We start from the raw sequence: 22,382 nt of genomic DNA on the forward strand, positions 1-22,382 counted from the left end.
GGTTATCAAAAACATCTTAAGAAGGTTATCACCAAACATTTCCAGAATGTTTTTAAAGAACGTTATCCTACCTTTCAGAAGAACATTCTGGGAACCAAAATAAAACGTCCCGCTGAAAACATTCCTAGAACAACGAATGGTAACAAACATTTCTAGCTGGGAACTCACACATGCCACTGCAAACATGCAATATCTGCTTACAGCTTATCATGAATTACGTGCTTGTTTGTTTTTTTCAAAAGGAAAATATGGTGACATCAGATTTTTTTTAAAACATTCTTTTCAAACAAATGCAACAAGTTTGTTTTTTAAAGCGCTCTAGAAATAAATCTGACCATGACCGTGTTAATATTTGCCATAACAGGAACATTTTATAAAAAAAAGAATAACATCCTGAAAACACTTTCAGAATGTTTCTTGGAGAATGTTCTTCATTTGTTATCATGTAACATTGAGGGAACGTTTTATAAAGAACATCTTTAATGTGTTACCCAACAACGTCCAAAAAACATCCTTAGAATGTTGCAGGCAAAACGTTCCACCTTTGTTAACATATCACATTAAAGGAACGTTTTATAAAACACTTTCTGTCATCTCAGGCCTCAATAACATCCTCAAAACATCCTCTGAATGTTGCAGTTAAAACATTATGTCTTAGTTAACCTTAAACCTTATAGTATAGTTACATCTGTATGTCAAATATGTCTTATATGTCTTAAATGATATGATGAATTGGAAATGGGGGACCCTGATGTAAACAAGACGAAAGTCTTTCTCTGGTCTGCATCCCCTTAACAATTGTATGTTTTGAGCTGTACTGTACCCAATATACAAGCTGTTAATAAACTTTTCAATCAATCAATCAATAGGAACATTATTCGAAAAAATAAACATCCTAAAAAGGTTCTTTGAACATCAGATGAAAACGTTTATTTAAAACCTTATTAGAACCAATATGTAACGTTAGCCAAAGTTGTGAGAACGTTCCCCGCTAGCTGGGCTGCTGCTTCCCCTCCTCTCTCTTCGGCTCCCCTCCTCGACTCCTCCGCTCGCATCTCCTGTGGGCGGGACTAAGACACGAGGATAGGAGTCGAGGAGGGGAGTCGAGGAGGGGAATTTGAGAAATGGGAAACCTTCATAGTAATTAGGTTTGTAGTAGTATATATTTTTTGTATGGGTAATGGTTTGAAATATTATAATATATTATTGTGTGATCGCAATGGGTTGGTTTGTGTGGGTCACATGGATATAGGCATAGGGATTATAATCAGCTGTTCACCTGTGTGAAGAGCAGTGTTGGGGTGATTACTTAAAAAAAGTAATACATTACTAATTACCTTTAAAAAAGTAATGCCTTACTTACTAAATTACTCACTGCTGAAAGTAATTAGTTACACTACTAGTTATATTAGTTTTGGACGTGAGATGCACCATAAACCATTACAGACAAGTGTAATCTGATTAAAGTAGCGTGTTACTTTGTAGCGCGTTACCCCCAAACTCTGGTGAGTTGTGTGGAGGGTCGCTGTATTTTTTTGTTGACAGCAAACTTTAACAGTGCTTTGATTATTAATAAAATGTCTTTGTCCATGTTGTAATAAGTTAATCATCTAAGTTTTTCATGAAGTTACCATTTTGATCTCAGCAATACATTTTTAGATAGCGCATAAGACAATTGCCACAAGGCTTGACCTCAGTCAGCCTCTCTGTTTGTTTCCTGAAGTCACTGACACCTTCATGTAGTCCGTCCTCTTCCCAGATCTCCATGGTGGAGACCAAGTGGTGTGATTCAGAGTCTGTCTTTCAAGCTGCACCAAGTATTTGGACTCCTCTCCATATCCATATACTTCAAATAAATCTGTACTGTCATCCTGAACTCTGATATTGTAACTATTCTTTTGGTCTGTTCTGTCCACCAGTGGCTCCCAACCTTGAGCTGGTCGCCATTCTATAAGAACCCCCTCCCTCATCTGTGATTACTCGCCTACAAACACTCCCTGTGTGTTTGGTGCTCCGGTGATGCTGCATGTGGGCTGGCTTCATAGAATTACTTGCCAGGCTTCACCGCATAAAAAGGGCTGAAGTCTGGCTGCGACGGATCAACAGATGTACAACTAAGATGAGAAATGTATTTCTCACCGAACTGCTGGTGTTTGGTATTTTTTCTTCTTTACTGGGCTATCTTAAACCCGGTTTTGCAGCGATGGGACCGGTAGCTTTGTCCCTGCCTCACCATGCATCCATTCTTACCAACATTTTGCAGCTAATGTTAGCTCGTTGCTATTCGTGCCGCCGTAGCTACAGAGGCAATCAATCAACACCATCAAACACCGGGCTGATAAATAAATTGCAATCCCTAATCTCTCTACAGACCCCCTGCAATCCCCTCAAGTACCCCTAGGTGCCCCCGTAACGCCGGTTGGGAACCACTGCTGTACACGAGGGATCCATTGCATGCCTGGACGTCACATCAGTGAACTCTTCCAACAGAACATATAATCATATGTTCATGCTGTTGATCTTCTCATACTGTAGGTGTAGAATGTCTCGAAACCTGTGGCAGCCGGCGGGGGCAGAGAGGAGGAGGAGGAGGATGACAGCGAAGATGCTGCCTCAGCCCCGTCAGGCCGGTTATAAGGAATCTGGCTTAGGAATCAGGAAATGGCGTTTTTTCAGATGAGGCATGCATCATGTCTATTGTGCAGTTTCAGAGTCAACATACGTGCCAGTGCTATTGTCTGTTGTTTTTCATAGTATTTACATACCATCACCACTGTCAGCGAGTCCACTGCACCTTGCCGCTGCTTTATGGCTCCTCTCACTCACACAGTATGGTACACACTAACAGAATTCAAGATATGAATCCTTTATGGTGATGGACAAAAATGTAGACTATAACTATTATCTCACTCCAACTGCCTGATTCCAACCTCTGGGTCCAACATTCATACAGTTTAAAGTTTGAGACACAAGGAGTCTTTTATATAATGTATTACATTCCAGCACTCGATGGGCTATGAATCTTGCCTTATCACAAGGTTATCAGAGGTGGGAGAAGTGCTGAGATCTCGTACTTAAAGGGCCCATGTCATGGCCATTTCCACTGATCATAATTACATTGTTGAGGTATACTAAAATAGATTTATACTGTGCAATTTTCCAAACTCACATTGGTTTCGCATACAGCATCTCTGTCAAGCATGTGTATTCAGCAGTATTCACTTTCTCCACTAAACGACTCGTTGGAGCTCTTGCCCCCCCCTCCCTGTGAGCCTAGTGTGCTTCCGATTGGTCAGCTCGGCCACTCGTTCTGATTAGTCAACCACCAGAGAGGCTGCGCCCATGTCAGTGCTTTTCCCGGCTGCTCTCAGCGTAACATCAGTCTTATCATGGCGTCGGTACAGCGGTATATTTTATATACATATATATTTTTAACTGTTGTTATAGAAGAGTGTGACGGCCTCAGGGCCTTTGTCTTACGGTGGGGTGGAGCTGAAGAGGGTAATCAGCGCGATCACGGACACCTCCGTAGCCGGTGCTATTAATCCCAGCGGCCCGGAGTCTCTCTCCAAAGCGGCTGCAGAAGGACGAACTGAGCGACCCTCTCCCCTCGACCACCTGTCTCTGCATTTACTACAATAAATGTGCCGTGGTTTTGTAAACTCGTGTATGTCTCCTTGTCTTTCCGTTGTGGCCTACGAGCGACTCTCATAACAAAGAGTAAGTTATGTTTACCCGTTATAAACTACTACTGTTTGATGAGAAATCAAATCATGGTTTGCTATATATGAATTCAGGGAAGAAAGGATAGGCCTACTAAGTATTTCCATTAAACTTTATTTTTTAGAAATGTACAAAATGAACATAAATATACATATATACACGGTATATCATCCATTCCTCCTCCTCGCATCTTGCCTGCGCACAGTCGGTGCGGTGCCTTTTAGCACCCTCAGTAGTAGTAGAATCCCTTCCCCGTCATGGATTGTCCGCCAGGATCTGGCTGGACGAAATCAAATGCAAATCACAAAATATTAGAGAAACTTAGTTGTTTTAGATTCGTTAGTAGTAGTTGTGTAATGAACAGCTTGCCTGCTAATATGCTAACCTAGCTTTGTTTACCTTGGTAGCTAACACGATATGAACGTTAGCTTGGAGGAAAGGCAACTATAATGCAGTGTAATAAAACTACTATGAACAAAAGCTAGTGGTTCATATTAGGCTAGCAATAACGTGTTTATAATTGCAATCGTATACGGGTATTCTGCTACGTTCGGTCATACAATGTAACTTGCATGAATACATTGTTTTGCGCTAGCATACAGCTAGCCTCGTTAGCTACATGCAGTATATGTACGGTCACAATGTACGGTAAACCGGAGTATACTGTATGAGTATTCCGTGTGTGTGACTGCAGACATTCTCCTGCCATGACAAACATGTAAGGCCATCTGCTGACATTGTAGTTGATATATTTAAACGCTAGCAACGTAGCATCACAAAAATGTTTTTCTGACCGAAACTAGCTCTAGCTCCGTGTGTTAGATCGCTACGCCAGCTATAATGTAATTACGTTTCGCGACGTGACCGGCAAATCACCCGGAGTATACTGTCAATAGGTATTTTGTGTGTGAATGCAGACATTCTCCTGCTATGAGATACATGTATGCAAGGCCATCTGCTGATATTAGAGTTGATATATGGAAACTCTAGCAACTTAGTTAGCACTGTGTCAATGGCTTAGCAGTCCAACACAGTTTACACATTTAAACAGTCTTGTTTGATAAATACACAAATAACAATGCAAACTTACAGGTTGTATACCCAGATCTTCCCCTGCTCCAAACGGTCCAAACAAGCTGTGCATATCCGGCCTCAAACTGGGCAATGTTTTGGAAGCTTTCGTCTGTGAAATGCCGGTTCTTCGAACCTCTGGAGGAGGAACACGCCGCTGCTGGTGTGGCCATAGCTCTTCGGGATTGGTCCATTTCGTTCCGGGTACCGCATGACATCAGGCGGTACCCGGAAGAATCAAATGGGCAGTGACGTATCTCCAACGAGGCGTTTTGGGGAGGTATTTTCTGTGTTAGAGTTTTACTCGCTACAGGGTGTACTTTGAGGGTTTTGACTCTGCACACCGTTTTCATGCATAAAAACCTTCATAACACACAAGGGGACGGGTAATAACCGGAAAAGCATGACATGGGAGCTTTAAGTAAAAGTAGAAGTATTAGAGAGTAGGAATACTCTGTTACAAGTAAAAGTCCTTCAAATGTTCCTCAAGTAAAAGTAGTCATTGTGCAGATTGGTCCATTTCAGAATAATATATATGATATGTTTTATAATGATTGATCATTAAAGTGTTCTCAAAGCTGGTAAAGGTGCAGCTAGTTTGAATGACTTTGTATACTGCAGGGTAGCTTGTGAATTTACTCCAGGTGGAACTAAAGTCTGATTTAACACTTGATTATATTTCACATCATTAGTCCACATCTGTAAAGTAGTTACTTTACCTTTAGTTAAAGGTATTAAATAAATGTAAAAAAAGTAGACAATTTAACTCTGAACTGTAGTGGAGTAGAAGTACAAAGCAGCAAACATGGAACAAATCTACTTAGTTACTTGAGTTTTTGTTTTATTTCCTTCTTTTGAATGAAATAAATAACTCTAACTTCTGATTTCCATGTGCCAGGCTTCTGCTCTGCTGCTTTGTGTTTGCCAGTCAGTTTTTCTCTCTATCCCCACAGGGCTTTATGGGACCAGTTTAGCCGGTTATGTGGGATTTCAGCAGAACAGGAAAATCAAGGGCCAACTTGCCCGGGCCTCAGTGTTTGCGTTACTTAAGGGGACGACAGCTCCAACCGGTTTTTTGGGGTGGAGAGAGGGGAGGGTGTGGGGCGTTCTCCCTCGCCTTGTTCTCCTCTCTTCTCCTCACTATCGCTCTGTCTCTGTATCACTGAGATCATCTCTAGCACCGGGCGAGTGAAGGGCAGGAGACGGCCTCCGATATCAGAGGTGAGTTTCCATCTGAATGAGCTGAAGTTGTTGCCTGAGGGCCGGAATACATTACCTGACAGGGAGGGGGGGGGCAGGTATGTGCAGCAGGCTGGAGGACTGGCAAGTACAGAGCTGGCATACAACCACAACTCGTAGTTGATTTTATTTATAGTTGCTTGTAAGTTCTTTAATTAAGTGAATACAATGTGCAAAATAAATCTGCTCTGGGGTCATATGTGTATATGTGTGTGTGTGTGTGTGTGTGTGTGTGTGTGTGTGTGTGTGTGTGTGTGTGTGTGTGTGTGTGTGTGTTTGCCATCATGCCTTATGATAAGTATTTAGGTTATTCTTTTATTTTCCTTCTTTTTTTAATTAAGTAAATAACTCTGTCTTTCTAACTTCTGATTTCAATGTAACAGGCTTTGCACCTTTGTGTGTGTGAGTGTGTGTGTGTGTTTGTGCGTGCGTGTGTGTGCGTGTGTGTGCGTGTTGTGTGTGTGTGTGTGTGTGTGTGTGTGTGTGCATGTGTGTGTGTGTGTGTGTGTGTGTGTGTGTGTGTGTGTGTGTGTGTGTGTGTGTGTGTGTGGGGGGGGGGGGGGGGGGGGGGAGTTCTGTCATTTATCATGTATTGCTATTTGCTTTAAAGCAAGTTTGGTTTCGGTCAGACAGCAGAGCAGCAGCAGATGGGAGGTGTTCTGATTCTGATATGATTCTGATTCTGCTGAAGCTCCAGTGGTGAGATAAGCAGCCAGGTTGACAACTACACACATATGCATGTATTTCTACACAGTAGGTGTAGAGCATCCAAGGGTGCATACTTCCACCTTATGTGATAATGCTAATAGTGGGAGGAGTGTCATAGAGTAGCGTCAGACATAACAGATTTAAAGATTCTGGGAATTCAATGCTAGTTCACAAGTAGGTAAGACATATTGGCAACCTGTGCGTGTGTGCGTGAGAATACTGATCTGGAGACAGCAGAGCGGGCACATGGAGGCAGACAGGTCTTTTCTTGCTCTACTGACACCCTTTTCCTGACATATCCCGACACGTTGAGAGCGTCTGATCCGCGCTGATCAAAACGCTCAATAGTGTTCAATGAATGTGCTTATAGTGATCATGTGAAATAATGAGCAAGCTGAAAGTGACACTTTAAGTCACCTGCTTGCATTGAGACTTCAAATCAACAAAAGATCTTATTTGTAATCAGTGACACAAATCGACACCATGTGCTGTACTAATCTGCATTCATAGACACAATGTATAAGAGCTGGGGTTTATGTACTTGAAGCACAACCCTTCGCAGAACCAGTCTATCGGGTTCCTATCATCCTTGATATAACAACAAGATTTGCCGCCACATTCGTGTAACAGCTTTTATGCAGCAGCAGTGTGTGACGTACACCCGGAACACAACACAGTCCCCAGGCTACAACGGCCAACAACCTTGAATGTCTCACTATCTTCACACATTAGTTGATTTATCTTATTTTAGTGCAGGGGAGAAAGAGAATGAATGAAAAAGTGAATGGCCATACAATTGTGTACTGTCAAGTCTAATACACCCTAAAGGATATTTAATTGACTATCTAGGGTTTTATGCGCATTATCAATCTGCGTATAAAATAATTGAAAAGCCAAACATTCATAAATTGCAATAAATATCACAAGGCTTTGCTAAGGTGGTATTAGTTGGTGTATATAAAAGTAAATAAAGCAAAGTGCAATGCAAACAGATGGAGCAAATACATGAAGACACAGATCTGATGCCACCTTCTTTACATTCATACACTGAAAGAACTGAAACGTTGACTATAATTAAATGTATTACGTCAACTAATAACATATAACTGTATTAGGTAAGTTGAAAGCAATAAGGTTACGTTTAAATAACATATTAGGTTCAACTTAATATTATTGCTTTCAACTAACCTAATACAGTTATGTGAGATCTGTTGACATAATACATTTATTTAAAGTCAACGTTTCAGTTTTTCACTGTACATGTAACAATCAAAAAGGTCATATTTCTATCAATTATTCCAAGTTTATTTCCTAGTTGAAGGCCAACTGGAGCTCTTTTAATTCTGTCCTCTTGTTGTGCCTTCTACAATATCTAGGAGAACTCACTGTGTGATTATGCAGTACTATACGCAGATTGTAATGTTACTTAAGTCTGTTTATAATGCATTATCATCGCTTTCAGCTTCATTCAATCAATCCAAAACGTTGACAAAATATTTTCTGTCTCTCTTCTGTTGTGCAATCAGACTGAAATCAGAGGAGGTAACAATGGAGTGCTTCAACAGCCTGCTCCTGAAACTGAGGGAGGTCCACGAGCGGGAAGTTGAAGGTGAGTGTAAAACGGGAAACCAGAAGCCATCAAAAGTTGTAAAGCAGCTGTAATGTGCAGAGTATCCTGTGTCAAGGGTTAAAACCATGTGTGTTTGACTTTCAGGGTGGCAGATGAAAATCCAAGAGCTGTCCAACAAGAAAGGCTGGTGGGTGGATCTCTCACCCCCTGAGGTTTTACAATGGTCGTGTTTAGACAACGCTTACAAGATATTCAAGTTTAGCCGTAGAGCCAGCAGTGTGTGGACCGGGCTGCTCTTGCACCTGGCCCCGTGTGTGTCCGTGTCATGTCTTGTGAGGAAGCTCATGTTGCAACAAGTTATTCAGTCTGAGTCACAACACTTTGTTTAGTTTCTTTTTAAAACCAGTGGAAAATCATCCTGGTAGAGAGGTCGTCTTATTTTAGATCATTGCTACAATAGAAAGTTACAGTGATGATGCCTAGCAATATAACAACATATTTGGCAGACGTGGTAGAAGTACTCAGAGATGAGGTAGCTTAAGTGGTCAAATGCTAACTCATACCAAGGTTTAACGACTTGTTCTTGCACCACTCTATTCAAGAATGTCCTTACATCGTATAGTGAATCATCTCATCTCTATCAAACACTGGTCCAGTTAATGTGGCTCAATAGCTGATTCATTAGAATGTCAGCTGGTATAACTCGTCAGACGTACTGTGCTGTACAGGTTGTGCCTTACCTGTAACTTAAAGTCAGATCAACTCCTTTTACTGCATTGATGTCATTCCATTCCAGATGACAGTATGCTTCAGCTTAGCAGAAGTAGAGCTTACATGCTGATGTGTAATTATAATTAAAATCCAATAATACATTAATACAGCACTGACCATTAGTGCAGAATTGTTCAGTTTCTTGTATTTTAAATGCTCATAGGTGAATCAGTGATGTTGTATATGTCTGTGTTCTGATACAATTCATTTGACTCGGGTTTATGTTGCTCTCAATGAACGTACAGTTCCATTAGAAATAGAGATAGAAGCACAGCTAAAACAAGAACAAAATTACACAAGAATAAAATACCAGTACGTAAAAATAAACGCAACAATGAACAACAAATACTATGTTTATATGTAAGTCACCCGTTTCTGTAACCTGTAGATAACAACACATTAGTGCTAAGAGTGCTGCAATAAGTATTACATAATCAATGTAATGGATAACTTTACATGAACATAAGTAGAGGGTGTATTTACATGTTAAGAACAGCATGTGATATTTTAAAGGCACAGGGATTGTTTTCTGATTCTACTAACTGATGTGTGTGTTATCACAACAATGCTTTCTCACTGAACATATCAATCAGACACGCTGTGTGATCTCATAACATTCAGATAGCAGCCTTATTCTTGTTTTATGTGTATCTGACAGTGAGTGTGTGTATGTGTGTTTCTATGTGTGTTTGCATGTAAACAGTGATACAAAGCGAATGGAAGATCTGTTCACCAAAAACCAGCAGATGAAAGAACAGCAGAGACACCTCACAGAGAACATCAAGACCTTGGAGAACAGGTACGGATGCCACTGTGGTTCTAGAAATTATAATTGATAGTTCTCTTCCATTTAGGACATGTTGTTCATGTGTCTTTGTGATGCCTACACACACTGGGTACTTTTTTGTTGCTTGTCTTGGCCAGCACACTCTGAAAAATAGGTTTTTGATCTCAATGTATTACTGGTTAAATAATGGTTGAATCAAAAATGTATTACAAACACTTTGGCAAAATGATATAATGGTAATACAAACACTATAGGTTAATAGTAGCACAAGTGGAAAAAAGTCAGCTAACATGAATGTCATTAACACAATAGAATCTGTTTAATGTTTGCTAACATTATCGACCACAAGGTGTATTGAATTAGGAAATGGTGCAATTGAATGCTTATAATTAAATTCAACTTAGTTGACTGAATTCAAAGTGTTGTGGTCTCACTGTGGCCTGTGTGTGATGTATGTGAATGTAAAAAGAGGATGTGTGTTATGGAGTATCTGATGTGTGTTTCAGGCTGAGGGCCGGGCTGTGTGACAGGTGCACGGTGACTCAGGAAGTGGCTAAGAGAAGACAGCAGGAGTTTGAAGCGTCTCAGATCCAGAGCCTGCACAACCTCTCCCTGCTGGGTATTCTGCTTGCCTTTCAATTCCCTGATCATCCATTCCCATCTGTCACCTTCATCATACTCTGTCACGTCAGACTGAATCAGCATTACAACTTTTTCATTTGATATATTTCTTATCTCTCTTTAAGACGGCATATAAGGATTGTATGGTACATTTTCATCTTAGTATTTCAGATTCTTTCTTTGCAAATTGGACACGTTATTATCCTAGAGAATGGGTATTTTGGTAAGATGTTTACTGTTATTATTATTATGCTTTATTTAATTTTTGTATAGTTTTGCCTTATTATAGTACAGCCAAAGATAGATGGGTCAGCATCAACAATGACCTATCGTTTTGATGTACATGGGGAACATTTTTATATTTACATGTTCATCATTGTTAATTTTGAACATTTCATTATTTTAATCTCTGAAATATATTTTTTATATATATTACCCCCACCCCCCCCCCCCCCCCCCCCCCCCCCCCTCCACCTGCTCTGTGATTTCATTTGAACCTGCGCTGGCCCGAAAACGCTGTCATACTTCTTTGCCTTTTCCATTAAGAACAACTCTCTTTCAAACTCTATCCATGTTTTTTCTTTCACCTAATAATACATTTGAAAAGTAAACGTTGTTGTCCAAAGCTCTGATCATGGCTTGTTGTCTGTCTTGTAGCGGGAGAAATGAACAACCAGAAAAAAGAGAACAAGAGGCTGCGAGAGGAGCTCCGGAGTTTACGAGCAGCACTCGAGTTAGTATATCATCATTACTCAAACTCTTGTACATTTTCACATTATGCTACTTCATATTTTTACTTCACTACATATTGTAGGCCACTGTTGTACTTTTTACTCCACTACATGTATTTCACATATTTAGTTACTAGCTACTCTGCAGATTTGTAAACTATGAATACAATTATATAAATCAGATCATTCATGATCGTAAATTATTATAGGTTAAGCAACACATTATTATATAAATTAAATCAAATAAACCCAATTTTACCAAGTGCAACTGAAGTGATGAACAGATACAGAGCCTCCACAGCCTGCACAAATAACTGATACAACAAATTAAAAAGATATGGTGCTTAAATGGGTCATTCTGCATATTAAGTACTTTTACTTTTGATACTTTAAATATATTTTGAATGCAGGACATTTACTTTAGCCGAGCACTTTTACACTGTAGAAATGCTACTTTCACTTAAGTAAATAATCTGAGTACTTCTTCCACCTCTGTATATATGTGAACACATGTTTGGCGTTTGACCAGTATCTGACAATGGAGGGTGGTCTGCCTGAAGGCCCCCTCCCACAAAGCCCCCCTGCTGTAATAAAACATAACCCTGTGTGTGCAGCAGAGGCCAGAGTGACAGCAGCACAGAGGTCAAAGCACAGAGCCCCCCCGACCTCTCCCCCCCCTCGGGCCCCGTGGCCCTCGTCCGCACGGCAACCAGTAGGGCCGGTAACCAGCCAGAAGATGGCGATGTTGTGGTGAAAACTGAGGCAGACCAGAGAAGTGAAGGTGAGAATGAGGAAGAGCTGTTTGCTTGTGTATTTATTGATTATCATGCTCACAATTTTACATTAGATTATGTTTGTGATCAAACAGAAGCTCAACACAGACAACTGAGATGGATCAACAGAAACCACTATGTAAGTTTCTAAATCACTCTCATAAGAGTTAAGAGTTAAAAGAAAGGGAAAACAGCTAGCCTCACTTTGTCCAAAGGTACACTGAAAAAACTGAAACGTTGACTAATTAAATGTATTACGTCATCAAATTTCACATAACTGTATTAGGTTAGTTGAAAGCAATACAATTAAGTTGAATCTAATATTGTTTTATTTAAACTTAATATAATTGCTTTCAACTAACCTAATACAGTTAGGGGAAATCTGTTGACATAATAACAAATTAAAGTCAACGTTTCACTTTTTTCAGTGTAAAAAACCCCAAACAGAAACATTAACCTAACTGCAGGTTTAACGCTCAATCAATCTCCTTATTGTCAATCCTCGAGAAGTGTGTAGATCATTTCATTTCCTTTGCATGGAGCCAGGCTAGCTATGTCGCTTTTTTTTACTGGTCATTTTCTTCCTGAATAGATTCATATTTTGCATGATGTGAAAATGTGAAATTATACCTTTATGAATGTGATACTGAATAGCCACACATTTTGTTCTCTCTTTCCATAATTCTAACAGGATTCATATAAGCCTCTTTCCTGGAAAACAGAACCTAGCATACCCCGTGCTGGAGAGAGGAGGTGAGACACAGCCACGTAGGAAATAATACAATATGCTGTAATAGGGTAAAATGGAACAGTAAATGGAACACATCGGTGATTGGGTGTGCAATATTTATCCAAAGACAACTGAGAAAAGATAGAGACAAAAATGGAAAGAAGAACAAAAGTCAGCACTCCCAATAGAGATTTGAAGTTTTCCCTACTTCTGAAAAAAGTAATCATATAATCTGGTTTGGGGAGTAACAGATTACATGTAACGAGATTACGTAATCAGGATACGAAAGTAAGGTAACTGTATTTGATTACAATTGCATATCAAAAATCAGAATTCTGTTACATTTACAAAAAAATTGAGATTACTATGAGGATAACAGTGTTACAATACATTTTTAAATAAAGATGGATATATTATAGGAGAGCATACTGAATGAATTTTCTTTAAGGTTTATATTTAGGGTACTTTAATTATTTATTTTAAATACTTGTATTTGTAATGCAGTAGGTGGACACCTGGTTTATTAAACAGTTACACAATACATTTAGCTTTTGACTAATGCTTTCGCAGCATTTGTGAACTATGACTGTTACTGCATTTTGATATAATGTATCTTGGTTTCTACTTCTCTTGGTTACATTGTTACACTTAAGTAAAAAACATCTTATTGTTATTTTCTCTTGTTTTATTTGCATCACATTTGATATTAAGATAATCTAAAAGTAACAGAAAGTAATCAGGATACATTACTTTTATATTTTGATACTCAGATTAGGTTACTGATTTAAAATAACCCTCCGAGGCTTGCATATAACACACAGAACAAACTGAAACGTTGACTTTAACTAAATGTATTATGTCAACACATTTCACACAACTGTATTAGGTTAGTTGAAAGAAATACTTTTAAGATGAACCTAATTCATCTTTATTTAAACTTCATGTTATTTATTTTAACTAACCTAATACAGTTATTTGAAATCTGTTGACATAATACATTTAATTAAAGTCAACGTCTCAGTTTGTTCAGTGCAGTTAGTAAGTAATGCAGCTGCCCAACCCTGTGGTCTGATGACCTGCTCTGACATGTGACCCCCCCCCCCCCTGTCTGCCTGGCCTCTGTTTCTCAGATCTCAGAGTGTAGAAGGTCTGGACCAGCGACCCTCCCTCCCTCCTCAAGCTCTGCTTCTTAAGAACGTTCCTACGTTAACTGGTGGAGAAGGGAGACCCAGCAGACATGTGCTCCATGCTCCCGTCCCCTGCCGTCCTCAGCCAATCCAGACCTGCCCTGCCACTCTCCCCTGGCACCTCTCTGAGTCCTCTGATTGGGTCAGCCCGCCTGCTCCGGGGACCAGCCTGGTGGTGCAACCTTCTCAGAGACCAAACCCGCCACGCTATCCTAACCTGATCCCCACCAGCCATCATGCCAGCCCTAGAAGACAGGGGTTCAGCCTGACCAGGCACAGCACCCCTCAACCCCTGGCCAACGAGCCCACTGTGGTGGTCCGGTTGAGAAGTATGTCAGATACTGTGAACAGTCAAACTATGCCCCTGGAGAAGAAGCAAATCCTACCATCTAAGACTGAAAGGGTCTTTTCAGAGCTAAGAGGGACATGCGATGGGCCTCTGGACCTATCAGATAGAGGAAAGTCCAACACCAACCAAACGCCAAGAGATTGTTCACCCATAGCCTTACAAGGTGAAGACAGAGGACAAAGGAGCCCTGACAAGGATGGGAAGGCCAATCAATCTGCACACGGACCAGTGTCCTCATCTCCTCCTGTCCTCCCCCCCAGAAGCTCCTCTACCCCACCAGGCAAACAACAAGACAAAGAGTCTGCCCACGACCATAATAACAAGGTACATTTTTTGCCAATAATAGTGGGACTAAATGGTGGCAACCCTGTAACCTGCTGATTGATCAGAGAAAATATTCAGTAGCGCGTCATTGGATATCCTACAAAATCATCAATAGTGACTGAATCTTCTTTTTTTCATATCTCTGAGATTTAACAGTGTTTTCATTCAAATGGTGGTTGGCAAAGCTACACGAACACCACACCACTTCATCCATTTGGTTACCAATGAAAGGATTCAGCAACTCTCTCGTTTACACAAGAGTGGGTACAATCCAAATTGGTAAATTAGATTTTGTGAGGCAAGTTGAGTGAAGTAGCCAGTGTGTGCTTTCAAATCTTAATGGTCTTTTGGTTCAAAATAAACTGTGGGCCCTTTGCCCGATTAGTACGGTTTGTTATTCATGACAAATATGACTTATAATGCTTATGACTTATTTATTTGAGGGCTCTTTTTGACACCAAACATAAATATATATCTGAAGCGTTAAAGAGCACCATGAACTTCTGTCAATCATATAATTTGATGTCCCTACGTGGGTGCTGATGATGCAGAAGGATTGACAAAACTTTCCAGAAACTTACCTCTCAGTCTGTCTAACTATATGTTTACCTCTTGTAATAAAACAATTTCCCAGACCAAATGAACTGAACTACAGGTGTGAAAGCACCTTGGAAGACATGGAGGTAACGGTAAAAGGGACAAAAAGGATTCATGGTATAATGGTCTTGTCACGGCAGGTATTCAAAGAGGATGATCAGAAAGAGGAGTTGAATGGAAAGACCGACCAAAGCAACGAGAAGAAGGTGCCTGTCCTCACCATATCACTGCGTCCAGGTGAACAGCTTACATTCACACTGCACTCGTCTGTGTGTTTCTTCATTTCTACCTTTATTCTACTTACTGGGTTCATGTTTCTTTAACAGTAGTGGTGCTGGAGAGTCTGAATTCTGCTCTGCAAGAATCCTTAACGTCAAAAAGCAAGGTACGTCCATTCAAGTCAACAAAGCAAATACAGTAAAGGCAGTGTAACTACTCTGGTCTTGAAAGAACTTTACGTATCGAACTGATGTCCACAATCACGTTTATTCTCTTCTTTGTACAATCATGAAACACCGTGAAAACGTGTTCGCCGAGTAGACCAGCAGTAGAATTACGTTATCACATCGTTGACACTTTTATCGCCCTTTTACTCTCTCACAAACACAATATAAACATCCGGGGCAAGAGGTCACATGACTTCCGGAAAGACAACTCTCATCATTTTTACAAAATAAAACAAAGTTCAAGCATACATTAAGCACTCTTCAAAAAATACAGAACAATAAATAAGGGCACTTTGAGCGTCAGCTACAGGCAGTGCTTGCATATGTCAAAGGGAAAATGTTCATGATCTTAGTATTTCTGTTTAATGTTCCTGTTTAATCTGGAAATGTATTTTCTCTTGGTTTCTTGTCTTGTTTTACTTCCTGTGTTTTCCCTGCAGTTTGATTGTGCCTGATTCTGTTCTCCTGTTACCCTTGTGTTTTTGCATGCCCTCCCAATCTGTATCTTGTCAAGGTCATAACATTACATTACATTACATTGCATTTAGCTGACGCTTTTATCCAAAGCGACTTACAATAAGTGCATTCGACCAAGAAGATACAAACTTGAAGAAAACAGAATCATATAAGTACATCAGGTTTCATAGAGCCAAAACATTTCAAGTGCTACTCAACTGGCTTTAGATAAGCCAGTCCTTTGTTAGTATATAAGTGCTTTGTTAGTAATTGTATTGCTCGAAGTGGAGTCGAAAGAGATTAGTTTTTAGTCTGCGCCGGAAGATGTGTAAGCTTTCTGCTGTCCTGATGTCAATGGGGAGCTCATTCCACCATTTTGGAGCCAGGATAGCAAACCGACGTGTTTTTGCTGATGGGAACTTGGGTCCCCCTCGTAGTGCTGGTGCAGCGAGCCGTTTGGCTGATGCAGAGCAGAGTGCACGTGCTGGGGTGTATGGTTTAACCATGTCCTGGATGTAGGAAGGGCCAGAACCATTCACAGCATGGTACGCAAGTACCAGTGTCTTGAAGTGGATTCCAGCAGTTACTGGAAGGATGCAGTGAAGGGAGCGGAGGAGCGGTGTGGTGTGGGAAAATGTAGGAAGGTTGAAGACCTGACGCGCTGCTGCATTCTGGATGAGCTGCAGAGGTCGGATGGCACATGCAGGTAGACCAGCCAGGAGGGAGTTGCAGTAGTCTAATGGCGCATTTCCACTACAGCGCGGTTTAAGCGTGCCGTGCCCGGCCCGTTTTTGGTTGCATTTCCACTAGGCGTAGTTCCGGCTAGCAGGTACTTTTTCACAGTTTTCTGGCTCTCCAAAATCAAGGTTCTTTCCGGGCCAACAACCGGGCTGAGTATGCTAAACTAGTGAGAGAATCGCTGGCAACTACAACAAAATGAACATATTTGACCGTGATTTAATTGTAATACACATTTCAAAATGATGCCGAAGTAACAACATACTGATACCGGTTAGTAAAAACCATGAATTAATGCTTTGACAAGTCTGCAGACAGACGGCAGGCGAAAAACCTTTTAAAATGCGTCTTTTCTGAATGGAGATCGGCTAAGCTAACGCAGTATATGCTCCGACCGTCCACACTCACAACAACGGCCTATACAGACATAAATAAACCAGCGACTGTATTCACCATGACACAGACAGTCTGTGGTTTGTACTTGTTTAACTTTTGTCTAGTTTCTGAACAGATATGAGGAGCTGTGAGCTCTGAGTGCTAACAGCTAACGGCTGATGTTGGTTTTGTGTTTCGCATTGAAGATGACGTCACGGCTCCGCCTACACTGCGTTACTATAGTTACTACCCCAGTTCCTAAACTGTAATGGAAACGCAGCATAAAGTGAGCCTGGCCTACCAAGGCCTAACTATACCGTACTAAGCCGTGCGAGGCCCTGCAGTGGAAATGCGCCATAAGCATGAGATGACGAGAGCCTGGACCAGAAGTTGTGTCGCTTTCTGGGTCAGGAGGGGACGTATCCTCCTGATGTTGTAAAGAGTGTATCTGCAGCAGCAGGTTGTTGCAGCGATGTTTGCAGTGAAGGACAGGTTGTTATCTAGGGTCACACCCAGATTCTTTGCAGTCTGAGTCTGGGAAACAACAGAGGGGCCTATGTTGATTGTTAGGTCAAGAGTGGGACAATCTTTTCCCGGAAGAAAAAGCAGTTCAGTCTTGTCAAGGTTGAGCTTGAGGTGGTGAGCAGACATCCACTGAGAGATGTCTGCTAGACAAGCAGAGATGCGTGCGACAACCTGGGTTTCAGAACGGGGAAAAGACTAAATTAATTGAGTGTCGTCAGCATAGCAATGGTATGAAAAACCATGTGGGTTAATGAGAGATCCGAGCGAGTTTGTGTACAGAGAGAAGAGGAGGGGACCAAGGACAGAGCCCTGAGGGACCCCTGTAGATAATTGACAAGGGTCGGACAGTTACCCTGTAGGTGCGGTTTTTGAGGTATGAGGTGAGGAGGGAAAGTGCAGAGCCTGAAACTCCAAGTTCTTGGAGAGTGTGAAGGAGGATCTGATGGTTCACCGTGTCGAATGCAGCAGACAGGTCCAGAAGGATGATGATAGAGGAGAGGGAGGCTGCTTTAGCAGTGTGCAGTTCCTCAGAGACAGCAAGGAGAGCAGTTTCTGTGGAGTGACCTGCCTTGAAACCAGACTGGTGCGGATCAAGAAGGTTGTTCTGATGGAGATAACAGGAGAGTTGTTTAAAGACAGCGTTCAAGTGTTTTAGACAGGAATGGGAGGAGAGAGACAGGCCTGTAGTTTATAACATCGGACGGGTTGAGAGTGGGTTTCTTTAGGAGAGGGTTTACTCTTGCCTCCTTGAGACTGTTTGGAAAGTGACCAGAAGTTAGAGAAGTATTGATGAGATGGGTGAGAAACGGTAGAATATCAGGAGCGATAGTCTGAAGGAGGTTTGAGGGGATAGGGTCCAGAGGACAGGTGGTAGGACGGGCAGAGGTAATGAGGGTAAGAACCTCATTTGGAGAGAGAGGGGAAAAGGAGGTTAGTGTGTGGGTGAACGGTGGGACTGGTGACCCAGTGGTGACTAATGGTGAGTCGGAAAATGAAGAGCGAATATCATCAACCTTTTTTTCAAAGTAGTTAACAAAGTCGCTTGGAAGAAGGGAGGAGGGGGAGGGGCTCTGGGGGGGTCAAGGAGGGATGAGAATATAGAGAACAGTTTTTTGGGATTGGAATAGGAAGAATTTATCTTATCTTGAAAGAAAGTGCTTTTTGCCTGAGAGATCGGCAAAAAGCAGTCCTGTCTCTATAAATGCCCGTCAGTCATAGTGTTATTGTCAGTCCGTGTCGTGTTTCCTGCTACCAGTTTGTTCCTGGTGTTCTTTGCTGTTCCCTTTTCCTGGTGTAATTCCTGGTTTTGTTTTATTTCTCTCCTTTCATTTTACCTCGCCTGCTCCTTTAGGGTTTTGTCGAACGAGCTTTAATTTAATAAAGCTCGCCTTTTGTAAAGCTTTTGTTTTATACTTCGTTTGGGTCCTGCCTTCCTTACCCCCTTGTGACAGAAAATATTAGCTTTCCTAGTTTGATTTCACTTGAGAAAAAGGTTTCTTTCTGATTCCTCTTCTTTGTCACAGTCATCGTCAGCAGCAACACAGCGAGGGAGCAGCTCAGATGAGCGGGACGATGAGGGGAGTGTGTCGGAACGAGAGAGCAGCCAGGGCTGCAAGAGGAGGAGGGCGTCTGCGGGGACAGAGACCGACAGGGACTCTGAGACAGACAGTAGGCACAAGTTTATCATTTCAGTTCTCGACGTTTCTTGTTTTCCTACATTCTTTTTTTTTCTCTGTCTGTGGTCTTCAAATCAATTTGCATTTCTAAAGCTTTTTCTAAATGCCTCAAGAAGCATAATCCTCCTTGACCTTATTGCACCTTCAGCACCATTAACCACTCCATCCTCATCAGCCACCTCCAGTTCTACACTACCGCCCTCTCCTGTTTTAAATCGTACCTCTCCGACCGACATCAATATTTCTCCATCAGCAGCTGCAAATTCCCCACAGCCTCTGTCCCCCACGGTGTCCCCCAGGGCTCTGTACTTGGTCTCCTTCTCTTTATCATTTACATCCTCCCATCCTATTATTCTTGCTTCTACCAAGTTTTGTGAGAACCGGGCCCACAGTTTTCCCTAATCGTGCACAAATAGACAGACAAACAAACAAAATCAAACCCATATCGACCCCTAAACAAAACCACCATGGCGGAGGATCTTGAAAACCCTGCATGTTGTCTCAAACCAGCTAAAATCTATCATTCAATAACAATTAAACCAGAATGTAATGGATAAGGTGTAAATGTCTTTGCATCTTAATCCACACAGCAAACTCTGTAATTATACAACTGTCATAATGATGATTTATCTCTATCTCTGTAAGACAGAAACACCACAATTATTAAGCATACAGAGAGCAGGATAGATACTCTAATACAACTCTTGTAAAGAAAGCTAATCTGATATAGTGTCAACTATTGTCAGTCTTTTTTCTGCTTTCTGCTTCATATATACATTTAAAAATGATTTGCTGGACAATTTTTCTCCCTAACCAAAAGGAACTGTTTGGAACAATTTTCCTTTTTTTCCCTTAAAGACACCCAGAAGGAGAAGAAGGTCAAGATCACCGTGAGAACTGAGGAAAGGAGCCCTCGCTGAAGAGAACCATGTCCCATGGTCTCGTGATCTCACTCAGACCTGTGTCAGATTATTGAAATGGGTGTCACTAAATCCAAATCCAATCCTAATGGCATAAATATGCCCATCAGCATTCTGTTTGGCCATTTATAGTTGTTCGTAAGAGAAGTGGCTTAAAAAGTCACACATTGTGCAACACAAATATATCATAGTGTGACTTCTGTGCAGTCTCTTATTTTGAAGCTGTTGATTGGTTCAAATTTGATCACCACGGCTATTTCAAATGCAGTATCACTGCTCATCGCAGTAGAGAACAGCACTGTCATTTCCCCCCCTGCCCCTTTGTAAAACACTAAAAAGGCCTTTAACTTACTCTTGACCTTTAATCTGACATTTCTAATAAATTGTTAAATATTGTAGAAAATAGCTGTTTAATCATATAAGCCATTTGGAAAACTCCTATCCCACACTATCATAACTTCATGTAACGTGTTTATAATTATTTCACTTTCCTGGCATTACTGTAACTGCCTGGCTATTTTTGCCTCAGAGTCTCCCCGCCCTTTACGGCGTCTTAAGTTACCAACAAAGAAGAGAAAGAGAAAAAAAAACATGTTCCTCTTCCTCTTTTACATTTACAGAATGCACATATTTTGCAAGTATTAACTTTCCGTTCACAGCTGTGAAAACTTGTGGTAAGCCGGGTGGATAAAAGTAATAATTGACAGAGTCACTTCATAACGCCTAGCCTACTTTTGTGAATCATCACTCTAAAGTCAATAAATATCCATTTTGTGTGAATATAGAACATATTTTTTTAATGGAGATGTCCCAATCAATAGGCAGAATCAGCCAGTATTTACCCTGCATATGAGATTGTTATTTTCCCTTCTGCTCTTTTTCTGTTGTGCACTTGAAGCCTTTGTAGCTTTAATGCTGCTTTATATAGACTTTTATTTTTCTATCATGTCTCTCTAATAGCTTTCCCCCTGCCAGTGGTATCTCGTTGATTATTCAAATGTGATTGACTGTACGTACTATTGCATTGACTTTAATAGTGATTTAGTGTTGCCGTCTGCTCTTGGTCAATTTTGTTTTCAAAATGACAAAATGTACACTTATACACATTTTTGTCTGAACACACTACTTCTCATGCTGAAATAAACTCCCGTCCTTGAACGTTGCCTCTGTAGCTCCCACTGTATGTGATTCAGCTCCGATATATGGTACCTAAACTGGATCAACACACACTTCCTGTAGGGTGAATTGCCCTTGGTGAATATTGATGAGTGTTCTTGGAAATAGAAGTAACATCACGTCTGATGTTTGTTCAGGACATTATGCAAAACAAGTTGTGTTAATAATCAGGGATGTAGAAACAAGTGGAAACCATCAGAATGTTGTCATGCAGGGTGTTATACAAGTCACTGTTGCCAATTATATTCTATTCACAGATCACATGTTTCTGTAAAGCTACAATCTAACAGTGAGCCACACTGCAGAGCAGTTCCTCTAATTTATTTGAGTTTGTTCTGCTTGTGCAGATGAAATGTGGTTGTATTTCTGCAAGCTGGAAGTGACGGATGTAAATTAGCTGTGTTAGGTAAGCTGTTTCCAGTGATGGAAACTAACCGTAACTCTACATTACAAGTACTGTACTTTAGTACAACATTGAGATACTTCTACTTTAGTATTTCCAATTACTGCTACACAATACTTCTCCTTCACTACAAGTTCCAAGTTACATTTTGCAGATTTATATTTAAAATAAAACTATCACTAATATTCATCAACAACCAACTACTGAAAGTGTATAATTAAATATTAAATTATCCAGCAACATATAAAGCAATTAAATATATATCCATATGTATAACCAACAAGTCCCATCATGAGAGACAGCTGCAAGGAAAAACTCAAACAACACAACACAAACAAAACGAGACACATATTCTGCTCATTCTCAGGTTCATATCAGTATTTTGTGTCTCTACTGTAACATGTCTCCATGCTTTAAAGTTCAAAAAGCTCTTTATTTTTCTCATACTGCCTGCCTGCAGCACCTCTTTTCACCCTCTGTCTGAAA

The 22,382-nt window shown here is 40.8% G+C and overlaps 1 protein-coding gene across 1 annotated transcript; it reads left to right on the forward strand.

The window, feature by feature from the left end:
* Window positions 1-2,542: 2,542 nt before the first annotated feature.
* Window positions 2,543-21,479, forward strand: rbbp8l (retinoblastoma binding protein 8-like). Its single transcript, XM_034142671.1, has 16 exons — window positions 2,543-2,621; window positions 5,748-5,829; window positions 5,989-6,015; window positions 8,268-8,350; window positions 8,456-8,498; window positions 9,786-9,881; window positions 10,376-10,488; window positions 11,148-11,223; window positions 11,836-12,002; window positions 12,090-12,133; window positions 12,686-12,747; window positions 13,855-14,584; window positions 15,322-15,418; window positions 15,508-15,566; window positions 19,245-19,389; window positions 20,256-21,479. Exons 1-16 carry the CDS (start codon window positions 2,543-2,545, stop codon window positions 20,315-20,317), a joined length of 1,965 nt encoding a protein of 654 aa, XP_033998562.1. The 3' UTR covers window positions 20,318-21,479.
* Window positions 21,480-22,382: the final 903 nt, after the last annotated feature.

Source organism: Trematomus bernacchii, unplaced genomic scaffold, assembly GCF_902827165.1.
Source record: "Trematomus bernacchii unplaced genomic scaffold, fTreBer1.1, whole genome shotgun sequence".
NCBI classification, from domain to species: Eukaryota; Metazoa; Chordata; class Actinopteri; order Perciformes; family Nototheniidae; genus Trematomus; species Trematomus bernacchii.